The sequence below is a fragment of the Myxocyprinus asiaticus genome, chromosome 32 (assembly GCF_019703515.2).
Source record: "Myxocyprinus asiaticus isolate MX2 ecotype Aquarium Trade chromosome 32, UBuf_Myxa_2, whole genome shotgun sequence".
In the NCBI taxonomy this organism is placed as follows: domain Eukaryota; kingdom Metazoa; phylum Chordata; class Actinopteri; order Cypriniformes; family Catostomidae; genus Myxocyprinus; species Myxocyprinus asiaticus.
This window is the reverse complement of record NC_059375.1, coordinates 34075451-34102195: the sequence shown is the minus strand read 5'-3', so window position 1 is coordinate 34102195 and position 26745 is coordinate 34075451. Positions and strand designations below refer to the sequence as shown.

General features: G+C 38.7%; 1 protein-coding gene across 6 annotated transcripts in view; it reads right to left on the bottom strand.

The window, feature by feature from the left end:
• Positions 1–1053: 1053 nt before the first annotated feature.
• ndst2b (N-deacetylase/N-sulfotransferase (heparan glucosaminyl) 2b) overlaps positions 1054–26745 on the bottom strand; it is a 134207-nt gene continuing 108515 nt past the window's right edge. For 2 of the 6 annotated variants that reach the window (XM_051666636.1, XM_051666637.1), the window contains exons 2-14: positions 23625–25034; positions 18046–18133; positions 17802–17956; positions 17296–17481; positions 16740–16868; positions 16454–16636; positions 14132–14228; positions 13539–13662; positions 12805–12979; positions 12142–12312; positions 6687–6796; positions 4637–4739; positions 1054–3757 (exon numbers count right to left, since the gene is read on the bottom strand). In XM_051666636.1, coding sequence (XP_051522596.1) covers positions 3632–3757; positions 4637–4739; positions 6687–6796; positions 12142–12312; positions 12805–12979; positions 13539–13662; positions 14132–14228; positions 16454–16636; positions 16740–16868; positions 17296–17481; positions 17802–17956; positions 18046–18133; positions 23625–24659 — 2682 coding nt within the window. In that variant the 5' untranslated portion in view covers positions 24660–25034 and the 3' untranslated portion in view covers positions 1054–3631. Of the gene's footprint in view, positions 3758–4636; positions 4740–6686; positions 7824–11491; positions 11933–12141; positions 12313–12804; positions 12980–13538; positions 13663–14131; positions 14229–16453; positions 16637–16739; positions 16869–17295; positions 17482–17801; positions 17957–18045; positions 18134–23624; positions 25035–26745 lie in introns of those variants that run through there. The other 4 variants (XM_051666639.1, XM_051666638.1, XR_007894232.1 and 1 more) reach the window with 4 other exon arrangements.

Below are 26745 nucleotides of genomic sequence, written 5' to 3'. Positions count from 1 at the left end.
TTTTTCATGTAATGTGTATCTATCTATCTATCTATCTATCTATCTATCTATATATATATATATATTGTCTAGATTATTGGGTATATGTTTTGTTATTTATATTAATACAGACGTGTGCATGTTTATAGGCATTTTTGTAATCAGTACTCTTATAGTATGTGTATGCATATACCTTGTATTGCCTTTCCCTTTAATTTCATGCACATCATGTGACATTAATTAGCCACACCTTATAAAAACCTTCAGCTAAGTAATTTTTCACACCCTGATCAAGGCTTTGTAAGCTGCAATGCGTCAGTTTGTGGAACTTTTTTTAATTTGACAGCCATGTTATAATAAAGGCTTTTTAAATTTATATCCTGCCCTGAGTGCCTTAGACTATTAGTTGAGTATTTGAACAGAATATCCTGCATCCAATGAGCACCAGCGGGAATTGCTTCACATCTAAGCAGCACTCCTTGCATGCTTGTTTGAACGAAAGTGGAGATTTATTGTAAAATAGGACTGAAATATTGATCTGCTTCTTAACCACACCTTTCATATAGCTTTTGAAGACATGCATTTAACCACTGGAGTCTTATGGATTACATTTATGCTGCCTTTATGTCCTTTTAGAGCTTCAAAATTTTGGTGTCCATTCACTTGCATTGTGATGACCTACAGAGATTAAAACATTCTTCTAAAAATCTTACTTTTAACCAATATTTACACTTTTCTGATTAGTTGTTATAATTGTTTAAATATTTATTTTAATGTCTACTGATAAATTGTGCAATCTGGTGGGTGTCAAGAATATGGATTTTTGACTATACTGTAGTAGTATGCAAAATGGGTTGCAAATATTGTTTCATTTTGACTTTAATGACCTGGCTGCATATAATAATGAACCAACAGCCATGAAACATACCATACATGTCCATCTTTAATGTACTTTAAATCAGACCTCAAACCCACTTTACCTGGGCTTTCTCTGCTTTAAACAGGCATAAAAAAAATCTTCCCTTCTTATTATACATGGACACTTATCCTTCACAGTAAAGAGAGTACAATGTGGAAGAGCATGTCACTTTTATTGGTGTTCAACTGTAAAGAACTGCTTGGGCATTTGAAGGAAGTTTTACTCATTCACTATTCTGCTGTGCAAAGGTAAGAGCAGTAACTATACATTCAATCAAAATTGAGTTATGACCAGAATTGAGTCTCTTAACACTCAGTAATCTGTAAATAACCTTAATGATCTGTTCTGTGACAAACCATGCAAATTAAAGCCATTTTTTTCTCAGTTTGTGTTGTTGTAGTTACTGCGTCTTGCCTTTGCAGGGCAGCATAAGTTAATAATATAAGCATCATTTGCTGCATCAGCTATGTGTCTGCAATCAGATGCAGATTGGAGTTCACAATTTATTTCTTTTCCAGTACCTTCCAGCACACAGTGTACTGTCTGTGGTGTCTCCCAGAGGACCTGAGCAAGTCTTATTTAAGGGTTTCACTTCCTGCAGTTGACCGGCTGGGCCCTAGAGCTCTGAAACGGAGGGCGAGTCTCTTGTTTTTATATTTGGTGATTAATCAAACGCTCTCCAGCTCCAACTCTTCCTTCCATCTGATAAACTAGGCTGCAGGAAAAGAGATAAGATACTCTGTCCCCTGGTGCTGTATCGTCAGGTGTGTGTTTACTTAAAAAGAACAGACATTACTTCAGATCACATTACTGTGAATTCACAGACTTTATACCCAGCTGCTATACAAACACAATGCACATTCACTCATTGGCAATAAAAGTCTGCAGCATACAGTATTTTTCATATTGGCCAAAACATTTGTTTCTGCAGAGGTGCAGTTTGGTTTGGCACGGATATAATCGATTCCCCAGGACTCGACAGATATTAGCTCTGTTCCAAAATCTAGTGATCTGCCTTGCTGTCTGATGCTTACATACAGTAGACAGCTACTTTCTTAGGCACCATCTTAAAGGGATAGTTCACCCAAAAAATAATATTCTCTCATTATTTACTCACCCTCATGCCAGCCCAGATGTAATAAAGATTTTTAGAAGAATATCTCAGCACTGTAGGTCTATACAATGCAAGTGAACAGTGGCCAGAACTTTGAAGTTCCAAAAAGCAAATAAAGGTAGCATTAAAGTAATCCATACGACTCCAGCAGTTAAATTCATATCTTCAGAAGCCATATATTAGGTTAGGGTGAGAAACATAATTGTTTAAGTCCTTTTTTGCTATAAATTCTCCTCCCTGCCCAGTAGGTGGCGATTGGCATGAAGAATGTGAATCGCCAAAAACAGAAGAAGAATGTGAAAGTGGAGATTTATAGTAAAAAAAGGACTTAAATATTGATTTGTTTCTTACTCACGCTTATCATATCGCTTCTGAAGATATGGATTTAACCACTTTAGTACTATGGGTTACTTTTATGCTGCCTTTATGTCCTTTTAGAGCTTCAAAGTTCGGGCCACCATTCACTTGCACTGAGAGGACCTAAAGTGCTCAGAAGATATTCTTCTAAAATCTTTGTGCTCATCAGAAGAAAAAAAGCTCACTGAAATGCATAATTTCCCTCTGTACATACGTAACAACTTCATGTGCCACACAAATAGTGCGAGTTACATGAAGTGCACAGGAGACTCAGTTAGCATGTTGCTAAACTAATTGTACATTTTTCATTAATGCTTTTAGATACTGACTGAAATATATGTATATATCATTGACATTTCTCTTGATTCGTCCACCATCTTGGATTAAATTTTTTTCAGTTGCCATGCATTTTGCGATTGCCTTCTCTACAAAGATATCTTAAAAGGCAGCATAATTGTGCACCTTTTGGTATAGCCTTCACACTGGGACTCAGGATTGTAGCTATGATGCCTTAAAATGCTATCTAGGTAGGCAGCTCACTTTGAAATAGAGCTATTCCAGTACCTGTAGATCACATAGCTAGCCAGAAATTCTTTTTTTTTTTTTTTTTTTTTTTTTTTGCCCAATTCATCCATTTTAAAAAGAAAATCAACCTTATGTAATATTCTGAATTCTCTTTAGCTCCATGGGCTGTACAATGTTTGTTAAACATTTTTTTACTGAAATCACATAAATAGAGCTGTTTTTACGAATAAAGACAGCAAGATGGGTGAAATTTATGAGACACATATTTAAATACTTCTCTGCTTGGCAGAATTAAAACACTTGGGAGAATAAAATTTAAATAATCCTCCCACAGTTCATCTTTTCATATAAATTTCAACAATGTTCATCTCCTGGAGGCTCTGTGCAATTCCCCCTTTTCCTAGAGACTACATCTGCATTTCAAAAAGGGCAGTTCACAGCTGATTTTAAACCACTCTGGAAGTCTTTTGAGCGCCGTCCAATCAGGAAGCTCCCATTTCCGTATACCATGATTCCATTAAAGTCCACTACAAGCTCACATAACATGGTTGACTCTGGAAACTTGATTTTGTGTGGACTGACAGCATGATCCGCCCATCTGCTCTCTCAGAGCCTGTGCGGATAATGGAAGGCGAGAGGGTTAGATGCCCTCTTACAGCTCCCGATGCACACGGGCCTCCTGAGTTTTCCTGTGTGGAGCAGGGTTCTAGCATGGTTCCCCTTTGTGTAGGTTCTCATCAGCTCCAGCTAGCATTGTGCAGTTCATCTCTGAGCCAGATGGGCAGAGGCTGCCCCAGTCGTTTAAACAGCCTGAGTAACTCCACGTTCTGCTCACGGTAATACTCTGACAGAAACGCCCTCGACTGGAGTGAGAGAAAAAAACAAAAAAAAAAAAAAACAGGCACACAAGGTAAGTTACACACAAAGACAAGTATGTGGAGCAATAAACACATAAAAAAACAAAAAAAACACTGATTGGATAGGAATAGGGATGGGAACCAAGAACCGGTTTCATTTTTAAAAAGTACCAAAACTGTATGGTTTTTGATGACTACCTGCTCCATTAAATGTTCTTAAATTAACTGTGTATTTCCCAAGATAGGAACTTAACTGCTCACCCAGGGAAAATTAAGGCTAGGTTTTTTTGTTTTTTTCGTGTGCTGTTCTTGTACACAGTCGAGCTCTCTAGTCTTTCAAAGTGTACTGTTTTGACCATAAGTCATGCTTTTATCTCATGTGAACGACTACTTTGTGATACTCTTTAATTATATAGTCGACTCTAAACACATGCGCACAGTAATACTGGGCTGTGCACAGACAGTCCACGAGGACTCTGCGAATGAAATTGACATGACGATCGGACAAATGAAGTAAACTTATATAAGTATTACACAAGAGTTTACATTACGTCAGAGAGTGCTGTGAATCCATTGGTTTCAAATGCAAGGGTTTCTGAAAGTGACACCTATTCATGCGACCAAAAGTTGAGAAAATGTACACTTTTCTGCAACTCTCTCAGATGTAAACATCCATAGACAGACGAGAATTTCATACAAGCATCACACATATTTCTATCGGTCAAATGATCAGCTTTCTCTAAATGCCTTTGGCTAATCAGACAGTGGAAAATGGGACTTAAATTCCCTGCCAATTATTTAAATTATCTAGATGTTTATTTTTGTTCAGTTCATGTTAATCTCTTTTCTATATCCGGAGCTCTAATGTTGAGAAGTGAGCTTTACCTCCGGGCTCATGTCTGGATATTTCCTTCCTTTGCTTTTTCCTAGACATTGAGTGCGGCCCGCCTCCAGTTTCTGACACCAGAAACCTTTACTCTCATCAAACCTACACACACACAACAGAGCATGTACTGGTTATGAGACACCTTAAAAGAATCATATAATTGTAAAAAAAATAAAAATAATCTGTTAGACCGAAACTTACAGTACCCTACGCAAGTGTGTGCAAGCACAAGCTTCTAGCTACGCAAGCTTGATTTCGAGCATTGTTGCATTCCAAAATATCAGGCCGCAATTCGTAACACTGCAAGAATGCGTTGCATTCTCAGTGTTGCCACAAAGGGCACTGTAGTCATTATTAGTGTTAATGGGCCACTGTTACAGTCAACTTACGGCACAACAGTTTGAAGAGAATATTGCTGAACAAGTTAATATATTTATGGCAACTTGCCTGAATAATGATACATTAGGCACAAACTTCTGAAAGTAACTATCGACCCATTGAGTGTTGAGGTTTCTCCTGCCACAGTAATGCAAGAACGCATGTTACACAAGTTCAAACGGACAGTGCATTGGAAATGTGTTGGCCAAATGCTTCTACCATGACTATATTCACAATATTATGTGGCCTTGAATGTTTTATTGCTTTTATAAAAAGGTCACTACATTAAAAATAAATAAATAATAAATTCAAATTTTTTAGCTAATTCTTTAAAGCCTAGTGTACACTACAGGACTCAAGCTCATCTTCTTTGATGCTTTAAGTCGGCAACTGGTCTGCGACGAGAACTCTCAGATCTCATGAGAGCCAATCACTAGAAACTTGGGTAGTCTGTCACGATCAGTCTTGTTGTGTGCGCACTCCTGCGACACGCCGAGACTAGTCCCAGATGCTATGAAAGTTTTCAAAACAGCTTGATCTCTAGACGTCTTGTCATCAGGTGTGCGCACCGTCCCAACGGGTGGGAGACCGACAATGAGCCACAGCCATTGAAATACAGAGACAGCGCAAGAGGAGGGTAAGGTATTTGGATGCAGAAGACAAAAAATAAAATAAAAATGTGACAAAATAAAACACCACCCACATCTTCCTCCTCGCTGTTTTTATTATTTTCAGCTTCTTTTTTTTTTTTATTATTCCTTTGCAAATGGTGCCAATAAAGCAAAAATGGGATAAAACATGTTTATTGACATGTTGTCAAGAATAAACTGCACAATTGTGTTAATGAATTTCGTTATTTTAATTTTAAGATGCATTTTGGGCGATCTGTTGAAATGGGACGGCGCTAAGGGCAGTTGTAACGGCCGGTTTTTCACCGGTTACGTGCAGATATAAAGGAAATGACCACACGATATGAAAATTTAAAAAAGCAAATGCATGAACATGCACAATAACATTACGAATTTCAGAAGCATGCACATCAGAAGCTCAGTTACAGCTATTGTTCTAAAATAACTCAAAATTCTGCTCTAAAAGTCATATTTGCAAATAATTAAGAGAAACTGTGCACCGATTTTTAGCACTTTCTTTCTCATCTTTTACTTTTTTGCGCTTTATTATCATTCAGTAGTAAACCACAGACATAATGACTGATGAATGTCCTCATGAAATCCGAACACGTGGTCAAAAGATACAAGGTGTGACAGTGATGTGTCTCACTTGTACATTTGTGATCAAATCATCCAAAACACATCTTAATACCAGTGTACACATGGTCTCAGTTGGGGATGAAAGGTCGTGTAGTTGATGCATGACAAAAAACAAGACTGTGAGTCGCAAGATGCTGTCTGCAAGTTGTTTAGTGTACACTTGGCTTAAATGCCTAGAAGATATAGTCCCTGAAATGTCAATTAATTGTCATAGTTGGCCTCTATGAGTGCTGTGCAGTAATATACACAGTAGCTAGATGAACAGGAGCTTCACGTCACAGCTGTTCCTATATTGTGTATTTTAGCACAACTGGAGCTCTGTATTGGCCAATCAACATCTAGGACTGAAACTGCCTGTTTCATACTAAAGTAATACAGTGAGAGTAATAATGAGAGTTTGTACGTGAGAGCTTGAGTGTAGTTGTAGTACGGTGTGACTCCCAGGAACTTCTGAATGCCATCCATCACCTGAGCAGGACTGGAGCGCAGCTGCACACCATCCACAATCAGCAGCTGCTCACAGGAGAGAGAACACACACATTACACACACACAATTTTACAGCTCCAGAACGACTTAACACACCCACTCAAAGAACATTACATATGGGCTGATTCTGGGACAAGAGCAGGTTCACTTATAGAGCTTTGAAGACTCAAGTCAAGTCATTTTTATTTGTATTTGTATAGCGCTTTTCACAACACACATCGTTTCAAAGCAGCTTTACAGGAAATCATGCTTTTACAGAAAATTAAACTGTAATATCTATAAAGTCATCATTGTGTAAAAAAATAAATAATTAAATAGTTAAATAATAATTGTATTTAGAACCCCAGTGAGCAAGCCGAAGGCAACTGTGGCAAGGAACACAAAACGCTATAAGATGTTGGTTAATGAAGAAAAATAACCTTGGGAGAAACCAAGCTCACTGTGGGGGGCAGTTCCCCTCTGCCTAAACAGCATGTATATAATGCCAATATTAGTTATTTGTGTGCAGTGCAAGTCATGGTTTAAAATTTGTAAACTACGTAAGTGTTAAGGGCCAGTGTTTAAACAAAGATTTTGTATGAACTGTAAGATTAATGACTAATGTCTTTGATGTTCATCCTGGATTAACTGCAGAAGTTCACATAGATAAATTGTCCTTTGTTAGTTGGCTGATGAAGGCTTTTGTTGGCAATTAATTGATAGTCTATGTATTCCATTTCAAAAGTGTAGTCCATCAATAAACAAAGGTGATGCAGGCAGAGATCAATGAGGTGCATCGCAGTTCAACCGGCAGGTCATTTTGCTGAGGTTCGGTGGGGTCCATCCTAAATCCAAGGTTCAGGCAGTGGCATATTCATTATCCGATGTCTTACAGTTGGAGTTGGCATCAGTTCATCCTTTGAAGTCCATCGTAAAAGACTGAAGTGATGTCTGGCTAGCACCAGCTGTAGTTTGTCATTATCACTCAGCGACACCTAGCAGTGGAGTCCGACACCAAGCAGGAACGGAGCCGGATCTGGCTGGCTCTGGTAACCTCGGAATATGAATCCCGAGCTTGAGACAGGGAAACAAATAGAATAGTATTAGCGTAGATGCCATTCAATGTATTGCAGAGTTATAGATTATGAGAAATGTTTCAGGTTCTGGCAGACCTAACTAAAGCAGCCTAATTGTGAGTTGATGGATAAATTAGGTGTATTCCTGGTTAAATAGATGAGTCTTTAGTCTAGACTAAAACTGAGCGTGTCTGTGTCTCCTTTTGTAGATTTTGATATTCTAGGAACTATTAACAGGCCAGAATTTTGTGATCGTAATGAATGTGATGGAATATAGCATGGTAGAAGGTCACTTAAGTACTGTGGAGCCAGACCATTCAAAGCTTTGTGTGTAGTTAATAGAATTTTAAAATTAATACGAAATTTAACAGGCAGTCAATGTAAATACGATAAAATTGGTTTAATATGATCATATTTCTTGGTTCCAGTTAGCACTCTGGCAGCTGCATTTTGAACCAATTGAAGTTTATTTATTGAATTTGCAGTACATCCTCCTAGTAATACATTACAATAATCTGGTCTTGAGGTCATGAACGCATGAATTCGTTTTTCAGTATCAGCAACAGAAAGCATGTGTCGAAACTTCGAAAGAATGCTGTTCAAACATTGGAAATTTGATTTTCAAAGGACAGATTGGTATACAATTGAACACCTAAGTTCTTCGTTGTAGAAGATGACGTAACAGTACATCCATCGAGAGTCAAATTATATTTTAGCATCTTATTTTTTTTTTCGAGGTTTTTGGTCCAATAATTAGTACCTCTGTTTTGTCAGAATTAAGTAGAAGGAAATTTCTGGCCATCCAATCTTTGATTTTATTGATACACTGCTAATTTGGAGAATTTTGAAATTTCGTCAGGTTTAGAAGAAATATAAAGTTGGGTATCGTTGGCATAACAGTGGAAACTTATTCCACGATTCCTGATAATATCTCCCAGGGGAAGCATATATAAGGAGAAAAGAAGAGGCCCTAAAACTGATCCCTGTGGCACTCAATACTCTTGTTTGATTTGACAATTCCTCGTTTACACATACAAAGTGGTAGCGGTCTGATAAATAGGACTTAAACCATGCTAATGCAAGTCCACAAATGCCAACATAATTCTCCAGCCAAGAGAATGTCGCGATCTATGGTGTCGAAGGCAGCACTAAGATCTAAAAGCCCTAGAAGAGAAATGCAGCCACGATCAGATGATAAGAGCAAGTTTGTAACTCTGATAAGTGCAGTCTCTATACTGTGATGGGGCCTAAATCCTGACTGAAATTGTTTCTCTGAAAAAATTAACATAGTTGGGAGGACCCTACCTTTTCTAGTATTTTCGACATAAATGGGAGATTTGAAATCTGCCTATAATTAGCCAGTTCGCCAGGATCAAGGTGTGGCTTCTTAATAAGCGGTTTGACAACTGCCATTTTAAAGTTTGTTGGGACATGTCCTAGGGATAGCAAGGAGTTAATAATATTAAGAAGAGGCTCTGAGATTACAGGGAATACCTCTTTTAAAAGCTTTTGGATCTAACATACATGTTGTGGCCTTTGATGTTTCAATAAGTTTTGTTAGCTCTTCATGACCTATGACAGCGGATTGAAGATGCTTGTGAGGAAAATTGTGAGACACTGTTTTCTGAGGTACTGTGACAGACGATTGCATAATTCCAGTTTTATTTCTGATGATTTCAATTTTATCAGTAAAGAAATTCCTGAAGTCATTACTATTGTGTTGTGACAATATCTGGTTCAGTCTAGGCTTTATTCCTAACCAATTTAGCTGATGGCTGTTTGTATTAAGATCCGTCTCAGGTGATCTGGTCACAAGTGGTCAGTTGAGACACATCACTATTTATACCAGGTTCTTGAAGTCCACAGTACTAAAAGTGCCTGAAATTGAATAAACACCTAGGATTGTTGTGGTTATTTTCTATGAGTTTGCTAAAATATGCTGACCTGGCAGCTTTTAGTGCCTGTCTATAGATACAGACACTATCCATCCATGCGCTGTGAAATACCTCTAATTTTGTATTCTTCCACTTGCGCTCCATTTTCCGAGCTGCTCTCTTTAGAGCATGAGTTTAATAATTGTACCATGGTGCGGGGCTTTTTCTTTCATTTTCTTTAAATCGAGGGGGGCGACACTATCAAGACTGCTAAAGAAGACTGTATTTATATTTTCTGTTATTACATCAAGTTCTTCTAGACTTCTTGGCTTACTGAATATGTGAGACAATTCTGGAAGATTATAAGTAAAGCTATCTTTAGTGGTCGAAAGAATAGTTCTACCTGAACGATAGCGTGGTGTAGATTGACTGACAGTAGCTGATCGCAGCAACAAATGACAAGGTAATGATCTGAGATGTCATCACTCTGCGGTAGAATTTCTATAGGATCTTTCTCTGGTTGAAAGAGATCTAATGTTTAGTAGCCCTAGCTTTATATGCCATTTATCTTACTTTTTTTTTTCAAGTTTAATCTTAATCACATTTTTTCTAAATGATTTAGTGAGGGGTTTGTATTTGGTATTTCAGGGAACAGACACCGTCTCTACATGATATCTAGGTGATACAGTCTCTATGTGCTGTTGTTTATGTGACCTGTGTGATGTCTCAAGGCAGCTAGCAAACATTCGGATTAACCAGTTTGACTGCTTCCTGACCTGGGCCCCAATTAGTCAGATACTATCACTATTAAGACTATTAGCTAAATTACTAGAGAGGAGAGCTGCACCTTCCCTGGAGGGATGGAGTCCGTCTCTCTTTACAGGTTAGGTTTACCACAAAAACTCTTCCAATTTTCTATAAATCCTATGCTATTCTCCGGACCAGGGCCATAGCAAGGAATTCTGGGCCCCATGACTGTATACTGGTCTGAGCCCCTTTCGTATCAAAAAATACAGTTTACAATTTGTTGTGGTTCCCTAGGATCGTTACCACCTTTCACCCCAATAGCTACGACCCTGCTCCGGACACCAGACATCCAGCCATTCAGTGACACTAATCTACTATAAACCTTGTCACCACGACGAGCAGGGAGAGGGCCAGAGCATATTATAGTGTCTGACATAATTTTTGCAAGTTCACACCTCGCAAGTTCTCCGATTAGTGAAGCCGGACATCGTTAGTGCAGACATGAATAACAATTTTAGAAAATCTACGTTTAGCATTAGCCAGCACTTGTAAATTTGATCTCATGTCAGACGCCCGAGCCCCCGAAATGCATTTAACAATAGTGGCTGGAGTCTCTATTTCCACGTTCCTTACAATAGAATCACCTATTTCTAAGGTTCTTTCAACATGATTCTCAGTGGGTGCATCACTGAGTGGGGAGAATCGACTGGAAACCCTAAATGGAATGGGAGTGTGGTGTCGCTTTGCTGAGCGAGTATGCCGCCAAGATGTCACCCAAACGCCCTGCTGCGGGGGCTCTACAGCCGGAACCAAAGTGTGTGTGTGTGTTGCTTGCTGTACTACCCACATCCGAAACAGTATCTATTGGCTTCTCTTTCTCACTGACCTGCACTAGCATTTGGATGTGTGTCTCTAACTCATTAAACTTCTCCGTCAGCCTGACTAATTCTTTACATTTGTCACATGTGAATTCCTCACTGCTGACAGAAGAAGCTATAGTAAACATGTGCAGGAAGAAATAACATGAGTGAATGCCATGACTTACTGCAATTGTTAGTTGGTGTTGTTATGGTTGTTCTTGAGCAGTGATGTGGTTCTCGATGTGGTTCCTGATCAGCAGATGTTTGAGACTGATGCAATAATCCATGTAAAACACAGAGGAGAAAACAAATACACGCAGTCGAGATGCGACAAGTAGACAAGCAGAAAAAAAGAAAAGAAAAAAGAGAGAAATAGGTAGAAAAGTGGAAAAAAACGAAGCCCGCTGTAAAATGGCAAAGGATAAAACTATGAACATTTAAGAATAAGCAATGCTAAGCAGGCTAGCAAGCTACAAACACAGGGTTAAAATGGTTCACCAAATCAGACTAAATCAGCTCAAGTCAATAAAAAAAAAAAAATCCAACCAAAAGTTCGTGAATTGGACTGAATGATTCGTTCACACAATCAGTCTCCGTTGTCCCAAACCTGTATGACTTTCTATATCCTGTGCAACGCAAAAGGAGAATGTGTTAGACTCAGTCACCATTTACTTTCGTTGTATGGAATAAAGATGCAATGAAAGTGAATGAGACTTCTACCCATCTTGTTTTGTGTTCTACACAAAAAAGTCGTGACGACATGAGGGTGAGTAAATGATGACAGAACTTTCATTTTTGGGTGAACTTGCAGTGTGTTTGTGTATGCAGTATGCACCTGACTGGACTGGTAGTGCTGTAACCAGCGCTCCATATGGCTGCTGTAAGCTCCAGGCTGCAGACAGCGACGATGCAGCGACAGCAGAGCAGCAGGAGAGGAGGGACCTGCCGAGATCACCTCATGAAAAGTGTAGTTGAGTGCCACAGGGTCCTGATGAGCCCTCTGATGCTAGAGAGAGACAGCAGTGAAATTAAACTTATTCTGTTCCCGCTGATGGCTGTTTGTATTAAGATCCGTCTCAGGTGATCTGGTCACAAGTGGTCAGTTGAGACACATCACTATTTATACCAGGTTCTTGAAGTCCACAGTACTAAAAGCGCCTGAAATTGAAGTAACACAAATATATATGGGCTTTTTCAAAATTTACAATCAGCCTGTTATTTTCTTTTAAAGCCATATGTTTTCTTTTAAAGCCATAAAGGCAACGTTTAAAACCTTGTATTAGCGCAATCATTGATTGACAGGTGAGTAGGCGATCCTTCACTAAGGTCCGGGACACATCAGGTCACTTTTAATGTTTTACACCTCAAAATGTGGTTTTGGTGATCTGACCACAAAACGTTTTGAACTCCATTTACACCTGTATTTTGCTGTGACCATTTGTAATCGTATGTAAATACCACATGCAAATAGGGTCCATTTGTGCACACACAAACGCACCTGGTACCAGGAATACGCCCGGTCAGCTGGGCTGATGAGTATGGTGATAATTTTGGCTCTGGGTAACAGAGCGGCTGCTCTCTTTGGGACAGTCTCTGTGTCAAAGTAGTTTGCGCTCTTCTCAAACAAGAAGTCTGTGCTCGCATTAGAGGGTACAGGGAAAAAATCCATATACCTGTAAGGCAGACAGGCAGAGTTACACAAATATCCCTTTCAAAAATACAATTCCATTTAAAACGAACTAGATTTTTTTTTTTTAACATCTGAAGAAAAATGATGCTAGGGTGTTTTGAATGGTTGCCAGGTCATTGTTGAGTGTTTTTTCAGGGGTTTTGAGTGCTCACCCCCAAATCTTATGATACTTTCATCACTATTTATGGCTTGGGTCCCTCCTTCAATGTAAGACTATGGTATTTTATGTCTGTTGTTTTTTGTCTGCCAGGAGAAAATTGTAAGCCTTATCACTAAGAAAAGGAATAGCACACCTCTCCTCAAAAAACTGCAAAATTTAGGGAATTATTCAACAAGTATAATACTTATGGTTAAGGTTTATCCCCTAACCATTTACCCCAAACCCTATGTAAGATGAGGACGCAACACAAATGAACTACAATTTCTGAAACATAAAGCACTCTTTAATCATTTTTCTGTGAGTGCAGTGTGTTAGGCATTGCAAAATGGGTAGCTGATTTGGAAACAAAGAAAATAAAGCATGCATGGGATTCCATGGTTACCAGTCAATGCCACGCTGGTAGTTTGATCCGCTGAAGAACTGCACCTCCTCGAAGGTTACAGTGCTGGGGAAGCTGCTGGTAATGGCAGGGTGGATTGAAAGAAATGAATGCAGTGCAGTAGTACCTGTGGATGGACCAGAATAACCAGGACAAAGCCCTGAGTCAAACTTTTGTAATCAAATATTCATCACATATCTTGGAAAAGCATGTTCCGTGACTCATCCCAAATTAAGTGTTCTACATCATAAAGCCTGGGTAATTATTCCTTAGTATTTCAGACATGTTTTAGTGGTTTAAATGACTGACAAACAACATGTTTTCTTGCTTGAATTACTAAAAACAACCTCAAACATGCCTACAAAACTAAATCCGACCATATATCTGACTATATAGGGTTTTTGTAGCTAACTGGTCGAGCATGGTGCAAGCAATGCCAAGGTCATGGGTTCGATTCCCAGGAAACATTCATATTGACAAAATAAATCAAAGGATACCTTGAATGCACTGAAAGTCGCTTTGTATTATTGTTTGCAAAATGCAAAAAAAAAAAAAAAATATATGTGAAGTTTAAAGAAGTCCAGTTTTGTGGTTACCTGTCTTCTGAGGGCCAATCACTAGAAACTTGGGTAGTCTGTCACAGGTCTTTTCTTTGGACCAAATGTCTTTGTGTCTCTTGTCATGACATGGATTCTGTTTAACAAAGGGGAATATTGGTTAGTATAACGTGAACAAATTAAAATAAGATTATTAATAAAAATCAGTTTTAAGTAGGTGTAAAGGTGTTCCTAATAAAGTGCTCAGTGAGTATATAAATTCAGCAAAAAAAGAAACGTCCCTTTTTCAGGACAATGTATTTTAAAGATAATTTTGTAAAATTCCAAATAACTTTACAGATCTTTATTGTAAAGAGTTTAAACAATGTTTTCCATGCTTGATCAATGAACCATAAACAATTAATGAACATGCACCTGTGGAACGGTCATTAAGACACTAACAGCTTACAGACGGTAGGCAATTAAGGTCACAGTTATACAAACTTAGGACACTAAAGAGACCTTTCTACTGACTCTGAAAAACACCAAAAGAAAGATGCCCAGGGTCCCTGCTCATCTGTGTGAACGTGCCTTAGGCATTCTGCATGGAGGCATGAGGACTGCAGATGTGGCCAGGGCAATAAATTGCAATGTCCGTACTGTGAGACGCCTAAGACAGCGCTACAGGGAGACAGCTGATCATCCTCGCAGTGGCAGACCATGTGTAACAACACCTGCACAGGATCGGTACATCCGAATATCACACCTGCGGGACGGATACAGGATGGCAACAACAACTGCCCGAGTTACACCAGGAACGCCCAATCCCTCCATCAGTGCTCAGACTGTCCGCAATAGGCTGAGAGAGGCTGGAATGAGGGCTTGTAGGCCTGTTGTAAGGCAGGTCCTTACCAGACATCACCAGCAACAATGTCGCCTACAGGCACAAACCCACCTTTACTGGACCAGACAGGACTGGCAAAAAGTGCTCTTCACTGATGAGTCATGGTTTTGTCTCACCAGGGGTGATGGTCGCGTTTATCGTCGAAGGAATGAGCGTTACACCGAGGCCTGTACTCTGGAGTGGGATCGATTTGGAGGTGGAGGGTCCATCATGGTCTGGGGCGGTGTGTCACAGCATCATCGGACTGAGCTTGTTGTCATTGCAGGCAATCTCAACGCTGCACGTTACAGGGAAGACATCCTCCTCCCTCTTGTGGTACCTTTCCTGCAGGCTCATCCTGACATGACCCCCCCTTTGTTCAGGGACACATTATTCCATTTCTGTTAGTCACAGGTCTGTGAAACTTGTTCAGTTTATGTCTTAGTTGTTGAATCTTTCTATGTTCATTCAAATATTTACATGTTAAGTTTGCCGAAAATAAAAGCAGTTGAATGTGAGAGGATGTTTCTTTTTTTGCTGAGTTTATATATATATATATATATATATATATATATATATATATATATATATATATATATATATATTACTCACTGAGCACTTTATTAGGAACACCTGTACACCTACTTGTTCATGTGACTATCTAATGAGCCAATCATGTGGCAGCACTGCAATGCATAAAATAATTCAGATATGGGTCAGGAGCTTCAGTTAATGTTCACATCAACCATCAGAATGGGGGAAAAATTTTATCTCAGTGATTTCGATCCGTGGCATGATTGTTGGTGCAAGACGGGCTGGTTTGAGTGTTTCTGTAACTGCTGATCCCCTGGGATTTACATACACAAAAGTCTCTAGAGTTTACTTAGAATGGTGCCAAGAAAAAAAAAAACATCCAGTGAGCAGCAGTTCTGCGGACAAAAATGCCTTGTTGATGAGAGAGGTCAACGGAGAATGGCCAGACTGGTTCGAGCTGACAGAAAAGTTACGGTAACTCAGACAACCCCTTTGTAAAATTGTAGTGAACAGAATAGCTTCTCAATGTTGTGCATTTCGAACCTTGAGGTAAATAGGCTACAACAGCAGAAGACCACGCCGGGCACTTTATTAGGACCATAGTGCTCCTAGTAAAGTGTTCAGTGAATGTAGATATACTGTGTGTAATATATATAAATATATATATATATATATATATATATATATAAAAATTTTCAGGGTGGTCCAGGTAATGTGCATGTAAGTTCTTAAGTAAAACAAAAGGCAATATCTAACATGTATTAAAAATATATACTCTTTTGAATCAAAGACTTCCTTTCCTACAGCTGCCATATTGAGCATTGCTATTTTTCCTGTTAATTTATATGAGTGCTCCAAATCCTCCCCCTTATATTTTCTGTTAGATTCTGTCTCTAGATTCTCCAATTAATAAGATGTTCAGTAATGAATTTTGACAGACCCATGAAAACTGTAATTGCACTAACCTGCCACAAGGGGTCTCTCTCGTCAGGGAAAATCTGGAAGTATTTGTGAGCGAGGCGGACAGGCGGCAGAGTCTGCAGGCGCAAGTGAGTCCAGCACTGCACAAACCTCACCAATGACTCAAAGGTGTACAAGCCCAGTCGGTCATTGCCATAATTCGACAGGTGAGTCATGAATATACTGACCTGCCCATGAAAAAGTTGTTTTTGTCTGTTATATAAATTATTTTAGGTGTTGGCAAAATTTAGTGTTTGTCAGTGTGACAGTGTCCGTGTGAGTGATTCTAACCGGATTGAGCAGCACTGTAAGAAAGAGCTCTCCTCCACGAATGCTTTTGTCCAGCTCCTGAGGGCCTCCTGGATAATCTTTATAGAAGATTGTGTGTGTGAAAAGCCCACATGTCTGCCGAGGGAGAACCTGACATACAAAACCACACACTACTTACTTGGAAGCCACTATGGAAAATTATTGTTTTTTTGTTGTCCTTATTGTTTTATTTTTTTCCCTCTGCAGGAAAGATATCAAACCCATTTACTGTGAAATGAGGCCACTGTGCCAACATAACACATTAAAATGGCAAAACTGTGTCTGTGATCATTTATTATTGACATGCTGATATCCGCACATTTTTCAGCCACAAATTGCCTTTACATTTTGCTCATCTTTGCAGTCCCAAAATAAACTTAAGACTCAAATAAACAGCCCAAAGTGAACAAATTATAGAAGCATGGCTACAATCAATTAAGAACTGATAAGAACTTAAATGCTTCTGATTTCTGGGGTTTGAATGCAGAAGTAAACTACAGTGCAGTAAACTTCTATGGGAGACTTGACTTGTTCTTACCTGTATGGCATTGTGTACGAAGCCCCTGCGGTAGCGGGCAGGCCTGAGATGAGGATACTCTTCTGTGCTGGTCACCTTGATGCCCCACACACTCTTCCAGGCCTCATAAAGCTGACTGTGCACAGGGTAAACACCTGAGTGATGGGGGGCAACAGCATAGCCCATGTCTGAGGGGATCCCATGCTCCTGAAACAGAGGGAAGAAAAAAAGGTCAGTGGTTTAGCCTAATGGTTAAATGTCTAGGCAGGCAACAAAAAGGTTGCAGGTTAGAATAACTCAAGGCACAATCTATGAGCTTGGGCTGTGAAGTGTTATGCAACTGGAACTACTTCATAGCCCTGCAGTTATAGAAATAAACATGCTTGAAGAGTATTAACCAATAAGAATCAAGAATTAGGGGTTTCATAACCCTAACCTATCCAATCCTAACCCTATTAATAATGCTGTGCTACAAAAAAAGGATTAATACAATGTATTATTTGGTGTGTATTGGGGCAGATTCTGACCTGTGCAAACTGCTTGTTGAGTCTCATTTGTTCCGCGAGCACGCTGACGTTGTGGAAGAGATGAGGCTGCATGTGACTCCACATGTGTGGAAACCACCAGAACTCCTGTCTGTGTCTGAGAAGAGTATCATCACCCTCATCTTCCTCATCTGTACCTGAAAAGCAAGGCCAAAAAGAGGGAATGAATGTTTGTGTGGAGGTAGCTGTTATCTGTGTGGCTCATTCAACTCCAACTCCATCATACCTGTATGGAAAAACTTGCCAGAGAATCCCAGGTTGAAGGTAAAATTGGGAACCAGAGAACGAAGTTTATTCTGTGTGTGAAGCAGTGCCTAGTGGGAGAAATGAATAAAAAACATATTTCAACTGGTGCAACATACACAAATTAAATAGTGTGTCCATAACACGGATGATGATCATGTAAACACATGCTGGACAAATGTCTTTGACCCCGTTTCCACCTGGTATTAAGATGCGTTTTGGGGTGATCCGATCACATGTGGTCAGCCCTAAATAGTCTAAAACGTTTTGTGATCATATCACAAAAACCACATACAAATGTGGTCAAAAACGCATGTGACTAATCCCTCCTGTATGCGCCCTGGACAGCAGCGAAGCACCACCCCTCATCTGTCAATCAACCGCTGCGCTAAAACAAGAGTTAAACTTTGCAGGTTACGAGTGGCTTTAAAAGGAAATAACTGTCCGATCGGATAATTTAAAAAAGAGGATAAATCCACAAACACAAGAACTCTTCTTCAGTGTGTCTAATATAAACACTGATGACAAGCACAAACACCTGAAGCTCCTTTAATACATGTTATCCACTAAAATAATGGACAATTTTGCTTGATATGTTGCATCAATGGAGGCCGTTCCCCAGTCACTGTCGGGGCCCACGGCCAAGGAGGCCGCTCCCCAGTTGCAGCTGCCAATGCTCACGGCTGCGGAGGCCATTCAACTGCATCTGGGAGAAACAGTGCCCCATTTTTTTTTTTTTTTTTTTGATCTTTCTTTGTCTTTTCTGACTTTGTTTGCACTTCAATATCATGTAGTGACACACTGAAATAGTGACTGATGTATGTTGTAATGAAACAGAGACTCTCCCCTCCAAATCCAAACACAAGTGGTCACAGGACCAGGTGTAAACAGCGATTTGTCTCACCTGACCACATGTGATCGAATAACACGAGACACATCTTGATACAAGATGTAAATGGGGACTTTGACTGTCTTGCATCTTGCTGTTTCTTCAGCGTCTCACGCAGGACCGGCACATTTTTAGACACTGTGTCAAGTTAAAAAGAAGTTCAAAAACGCATGTCGAGACACCTGGGTTCCGTTTCATTCGTTGTGCTGCATCTAGATTTTTTTTAGCGCAGGTTTCACAAAGATTCAATGTTCTAGACAAGTTCAGGCTGCAGAGAGATGACTGTTACATTGTTTAACATTATTCCAGATTGTTTTGCACCAAGCAAAGTTTCAGCACTTGATAAACGGTAAGGCAATGTTTTTTTCCCTTCTGCTCGATTGTACCGAGGGGCTGCCAAGCCTGTTACAAATGTTGCCTATATGCTTACATAAAATACAGCCTATTGCAACAGTACCTGCTAGGAGAATAAATTGTAAGACCGTGAGCGATTTCAGGTTCGGGTCGGGTCTGGCCTAAAAATCTGACGGTATCTTTTGGGCCAGGTAGGGTCAGACCACACGGTCCCGGGTAAGGGTCGGGTTCAGGTTTCATTTTAAGGCCCGTGTAGACCTCTAATACAGTATCACAATACAGTTGGTTTTTTTGGACATTTTATGAATACATATGGTCTATATGGTTTACAGTTGTGGCCAAAATTATTGGCACCCTTGGTAAATATGAGCAAAGAAGGCTGTGAAAAATATGTCTTTATTGTTTATCCTTTTGATCTTTCATTCAAAATATTCACAAAAATTGAACCTTTAATTGAAGTAAACTAACTGAAAGATTATTTTAATCTGTTGTTATTTGATAGATTCGATGATGCCATGTATCCGAACAAGATGTCCAGGACCTCTGGTATAAAAACAGCCCCATATCACAATGGGTTAGACCATAGAATTAAGTTATAATGTGTGGCAAAATGTTGTTGAGCTTCACAAAATGGGAAGTGGCTATAAGAAAATAGCTAAAGCATTGAAAATGCCCATTTCCACCATCAGGGCAAAAAGTAAGAAGTTCCAATCAACTGGAAATGTCACAAATCAGCCTGGAAGAGGACATGTGTCTATATTGTAGAATTGTAGAAATTAGGGTCTTGGGGTCAGAAAGTAATCAAAACTACAATAAGATGTCACCTACTACATCACCACAAGTTGTTTGGGAGGGTTTCAAGAAAAAAGCCTCTGCTTTCATCCAACAACAAACTCAAGCATCTTCAGTTGGCCAGACACTGCTGGAACTTCAAATGGGACAGGTTTCTATGGTCAGATAAAACAAAAATAACACCAGAGATGGGTTTGGCACACACAAAGAGGTAGCCATATGGAAAAGTTCCCCATGCCCACAGTTAAATATGGTGGCAGATTTTTAATGTTGTAGGGCTGTTTTTATACCCGAGGTCCTGGACATCTGTTGAGATACATGGCATCATCGACTCAAATAACAACAAATAAAAAAATCAAAACCTGACGGCCTCTGACAGAAAGCTTAAAATGGACTGTGATTAGATCTTCCAGCAGGACAATGATCCAAAACAAACATCAAAATCAACACAAAAAATGGTTCACTGACTTTTTTTTTGGTAAAACTTGTGTTGTGTTTGCAATTGTTTGATATCTATTAGAGAACATATATTTTTTGTGAATATTTTGAATGAAAGATCAAAAGGATAAACAATAAAAACATTTTTCACAGCCTTCTTTACTCATATTTACCAAGGGTACCAATATTTTGTGGTTATGCCTATTTTTGGACAAATCCAGTGAATTAAAATTTTGCATATGATTACTTTAGATTATTTTCCTCTTCCTATTTTTTTTTTTTTTTTGATGGAAACAAAATAAAAGACGGTATTATTTGTAACAAATGAATGATAAGTCTCATTATGTAACACAAATATTCCACAGAAATAAAATAATATTCTTAAATGGATACTTCCCATTCTAAATTCTGACTGGATTAGCTGTGTTTGAAACCATAGTAAAATAGCCAATATTCAGTAAGAAACTGGTGACCACACATCAGTTGAATTCTATATTAGTGTTACGTTGCTCAGTCTATGTAAACAATTAAACTCAGCTTTGCGTTACACCCTTTAATTCAGTTTTTACTCATCTTGACTTGTTTGGGACACATCCCACTGTGTACAGTATTTTCACATTAGCCTGTTTCTTAATATGTGTGAATAATATATAAATAAAATTAGTCCTGTCCACTAATGGCAGCACAAATATATCCAGTGCGGTATGAACAGTATAGCAGAATCCTACTGTTTGATACATTTCTACTACAGCAAAGTAAATACTGTTATATCACCCAGTCCTAGTTATAAAAAAGTATATACTAATTATTTTTATATTAAAAAAAGGAATACAGGTTTATAGGTTTACAGAGGTGGAGAAGAGTGAGGCAAATAAAGAGATTGCAGAGAAAAACCAAAAACCAGGAGCAAGGAAAGTAAAAGGTAAGAAAATAATAAAGATGGAACAAAAGATGAAATATGAAAAATATAGTTCTTACCTGGAAAAGAAAATGCAGGAGAAAGTGAGTGGAAAATGAAAGAGAGAGAAATGTAAAAACCTCAGGCATGTCATTGCTTTTGGGGTAGTTGGCCACATAGAACCCCCTGTAAGAACTTATCGGCTCAAATTAATAAGTAAGCCAGTCTAATTAGCCCCATGCTAGCTTTAAGCAAGAGCACTTTAACTCTGAGGAGATTAGAGAGCGAAAGAGAGAGACAGAGATAGAATACCATGCTCTGCTGCATAACAAACAAGTTCTCCCTCTCGCACAGTAATCACGGCTCTCTACAAACAACAACAGAAAGAAAGCATCTCTCTGATCCGTATTAAGAGTGCTAATTCGTTAGCTTCATTTCAGTCAGCTCTGGGAGTGTGAATGGAGTCAGAGAGAAAAGAGCTCAGATTATTCAAACAAAAGAGCAGCATGATATTTGATGGAGGAACTGGGTCAGGAGTCATTGAGGTCTGACTCCCTATCAAAAGTTAAGAGGATTTTTACATTTTATGAAAATGTGAGTGGTGCTTGCCCATGCAAAGGTTGCCACCATGATGCTAGGCTGTTGTGGGTGGTTGCCAGGACAGTATTATGCAGTTGCTAGGGTGTTCTAAGCCGTTTTTAGCATGTTGCTAAGGTGTTCTGTTTGGTTGCTAGGTGTTTACTTACTGGCCCATATCAAAGGAACCCACTTCCAAGTCTCTATGATAGTTTGGGGCCAGTTGAACCAGTCGTACGTAAGTTACAAAGTGGCCTAGTTGTGGCATAAATGTGCACTAAGTTACAACTTATGCCCAACTAAACTTATGCAACTAGCGTTGCACCATAGAAATGTAACCACGTATAAAACTAAATATTTACAAAAGCCTCTGACCAGGAGTAACAGTTGGAATAAAAAGGAAGACTGAATGGATTACAACAATAATTTTCATGTTTTGTGTAACAGATTCAATCCTTAAAACATATTATGATGTTGACATTTAGACTCGTTTACATTTACGAGAGAGAATATCCTGAATAACTGACTAAGTGGCTCTTTAGCAAAAAAAGCTCTAAACGGTGCACTTTCCTGTGTGTGTCACCTTGTATCACTTGTGCATGCCAGGTTTCAATACGACAAATGTACAGTATTAAAATTAAAATGTCGCATTTTCCACTTTTCTGTATTAATATTTATTTACTGCTGATCAATATTAGTTTTTATTTTATTTTATATATATATATATATATATATATATATATATATATATATATATATAAGTTTTTAATATTTATAAAGGTAAATGTCATATGTGTCAATGCATTAATTTACGGAGAGCTTATACTAGCTAAGTCTTGCCCTAAAGCTGAAGTATGTAATTTCTGCAACACTAGCGCCATCTAAATGAATTGCAACAATAAACAATGTTTTCAAAACAGCTTTCCAAATATGCCCCTCGTCTGCAGCTGTTCAAACAGTCAGATAGTCCCACCTCCAGTTCATGCCATTGGTTGAGTAATGTTGTTGGGAAGGGTCTAAGTGGGTCGCTCTAAACAAACACAGGAATTTTTATAGTACCACAGAGACAATGTTTACAGTTTTCGATAAAATTAACACATGAATGGCTTACTTATAGTTGTCTCTGCATATTAAGCTGGGATAGAAGAAAGTATTTCAACACTGAACAAGTAACATTTCAGCTTTAAGAATAAATAGTGAAACCAAATTAAGAACAGAGTTGGTTACAAACTAGTAGTTACTAAACCCCTAGTGTGAACTTTACATCTGAATTTAAGTAAGACTTTACGAACGGCTGCCACAAACCTATACTGGTCCCTAGTCACCAAATTACTGGTCACCAAATTTTTCTTCCACCAGGCTAAAATTGTATGTCTTTAGATATGGTTTGGATTTCTCTTTCAATCTAATTCTATAGGATTTATACATTGCAGTGCAAATTACACACCAAAGTTTAATACTTGTTTTAAGAATTTGTTCAAATCCCTAACCTTAAATATGAGCAATAGTGATGCTTGCACACACAACCAATTATTGTAATCAACCTGGAGACATCATTGAACCACACTTGGCTAGTAACCAAGTTTATCCCATATACAATATTATTGTCTCTTACCTCCACATCTGCTACTTTCATGCGTGTCCCCTCCTTCCCAACAAATATGTCATCCACGTCCACCAGCAAAAATCTGTCCAATGTCAGACTCAACCGCCTACCAGTTAAATAACCCACAGCATCCACGAACAACAACTTGTGCAGCCAAAAAGACAAATTACCACCGAAGAACACCCGTTGGATCCCATCATGAAGCCCTAGGTCCTGGACAACTGTAGCCAACAGCGCCCTCTGTTGGTGGGAGTGTGTTGGGACCTGATTGGGTTCTGCTGGTCTGGGGCTAGCTAACAGAACCTGCTCATAGGTGCTGTGGTTGGACAGGAAGGTGGTCCAGTTGTCTGCAGGAAGAAGGCCAGGTTCCAGTTCATTAGGTTTGGTGATGTAGAGCAGGGGGGCCACAGGGTTGACTCTGTAATCCCAAAGTGGTAGGTTGGAACGCAAGAATAAAGGGAAGCCTCTGAGCTGAGCACTGGATGGCGAGTTTTCATTAGCACGGTAAAATCCAATGATTCCCACTCCATAGTCTTGGCAGTATTTATCCAGTAACTGCCGGTTCCATGAGTCCAAGTTGACATACTTGAGTAAGTTCTCGAAGACAATGAGTGTGTATCGCCCGCGACCTCGCCAAGCTAAAGGAGGCATGTCACCCTTCCCTGGAGCGATTTCAGTCCGGTAATGAAAGCGGCTTGACTCTAAAATGGCAACGATCTCTTGTCCGAGTTGAGAATAGATGCTTTCGACAAATATTAGTACCACAGGCTCTGTCCGTGAGTTGTCAACTGTCCTTACTTGGTGTCGCCTCTGGCTGACTTGCGATGGCAAGAATAGCGGAGTCCTTTGTCCGCCACCAGCTAATGATGTAGCAACACAATCCCCCAATGGGAGAGGCAAAGGGGCCTCCTTGATCTTGGGTCCAGCACTGACGTGGTAAGCTAGATAGGCCATGGAGAGCAGGCAGAAGAGGATGAGCGCTAGGATCAAGCGGTGGAGACCCTGATGCCGGACAGCTCGAGCCAACTTCCTCACTCCAGCCATGGCTATCTGGGCCAAGTGGGCAGCAGGGACAAAGACAGGGCCAAGCCTCACTCTAGGAGAGGGGTAGAGGAAAAGGAGATCAGGAATTAGATGGGAGTGAAGTTTCCCTGCCAGGAATCTAGCATTAACTCTAGGTCACCATGACCCCCATAGCCTGTGACGGAGTCACCACTTTTCTGACTTCTCCGTTTTTGTATGGTACTCCCTTTGTCCATAAAACAGCCCTAGAAGTAAGCAGCTGGAGCCATCACGTGAAGAGAGGGCTCATGTTCTTTCGAGCAGTACACTTTTGGTCGAAAACTTTCTGGTGTTTCATGCATCTGTTTGAACAAATATGGTGCGAGAAAAGTCTTCAAGAAGAACCACCTGTTCATTCTGAAAGAGAAAAGGGGAAAAACAAAAACAAAGTAAAGGTTCAAATGATCAGAATGATGCCTGTATACCTTGATGATATTTAGAAGAGACATTTGTACGTCCAGCCTCTGTATAAGCAAGTTCTAGGTATATTTGTGGAAATGGCACAAACTGGAAATCCAGTAACACATAAATAAAGTAAAGGTGGGGGGAAAACCTAGAACATTTCAAAGTTTTCAATATTTTACCACACAGTACTTTATTGATATTCTAACCCAAAAAAAAAAAAAAAAATATATATATATATATATATTAATAATATTTAATATTATTAATATTATTATACCATTAATATTTTTAGGGAAAATTTGATTGACCGCCACTAAGACCAAGTGTGAGAGAAGACAAAACTTACTGCAGCATTAGGACAATGATCATTCATTTACTTTTATTTGACCATAATGCAAACTCAAAACGAGCTAAAAATATATCTATCACTTTGTTATATTCTGTTATATATATTTGTAAAACCTTAAGTATGCTTCAGCTTTCCATGTGCCGTTCTGTCTTGCACACAGTGTACATTTCATTATCAGCTCAGTCCACTCTATGTGCAAGATGTAATGGCATGCAGGGAAATGAAGCATCATGTAGCCTAAAGGATGTACAGATCCTCTGTACAGCTACACTTCAAGAGTTTTTGTGTAATAAACACTGGACACGTCTGGGTCAATGATGTGATGCCTTCTTATTCTGCCTTCCTTCTATATTTTCATTTTTTAAATACTATAATGTCTTAAAAAAGTAGTAGCATATATATATATATATATATATATATATATATATATATATGTAGTACCTGTAAAATATATGTAACCACTTTTTACTTTCTCATATTTTTAAATATTTCTTTCACATTTAAAGTGTTAAAACATCATGTGGTGCAACCATCCACCCATAACTTATATTTTGTAAATCTATATAAAAGCACTCAAAAAGTTTTCGAACTTTAAAGTTTTTATATTATGCCTAATTTTGCGTCATATTCCAATTCTTCTAAAGGCACACAATCACTTTGAATGATAAACGGACACTAAATGTAAGTTGCTATTCACTCTCAAATCAAATCAAATTATTGTTAACTCATGTACACAGAATGGGCGACACATCAATTAACAAATCACATTAGTTCTTGCACATGTTGTGACCAGTGATGAATTTCAATTGAATAAAATACATGATGTCCAATCGACTGTTATGAAATATTTCATACAAGTAGTTAATCTGTTCGCAGAATTTTTTCTGTTCATGGGGATTTCATTAACTGCTTTATTTTGTTTGTTTCATGAAACTGATTGTGCGATGATCTTTTTTACACTTCATATTTAACCTCATGCAATCTTGTCATCATTTGGTGAGACCATACATCATGTGGCGTAACCAATTATGGCAGTAAAATATTCAATTCAAAATGAAATATTTAATTTCTGTTTCTGAAATTTTAATCACTGATAAAATAAGCTTATGTGAATCATTTTGTTATATTTTTCTATAAATTGTATGGGTTTAAAAAAATTTGTTGTAAATTTCACAAAAACCTGAGAGACTGCTCTTAAAAGATAAAAATGTAAATATTACTTACAGATTAAAAAAAAAAACTCATTTTCAAAACACCACTATACTAATAATAATTTTTAAAAATATTATTATGTTAAGGTAACACGTTATTTTA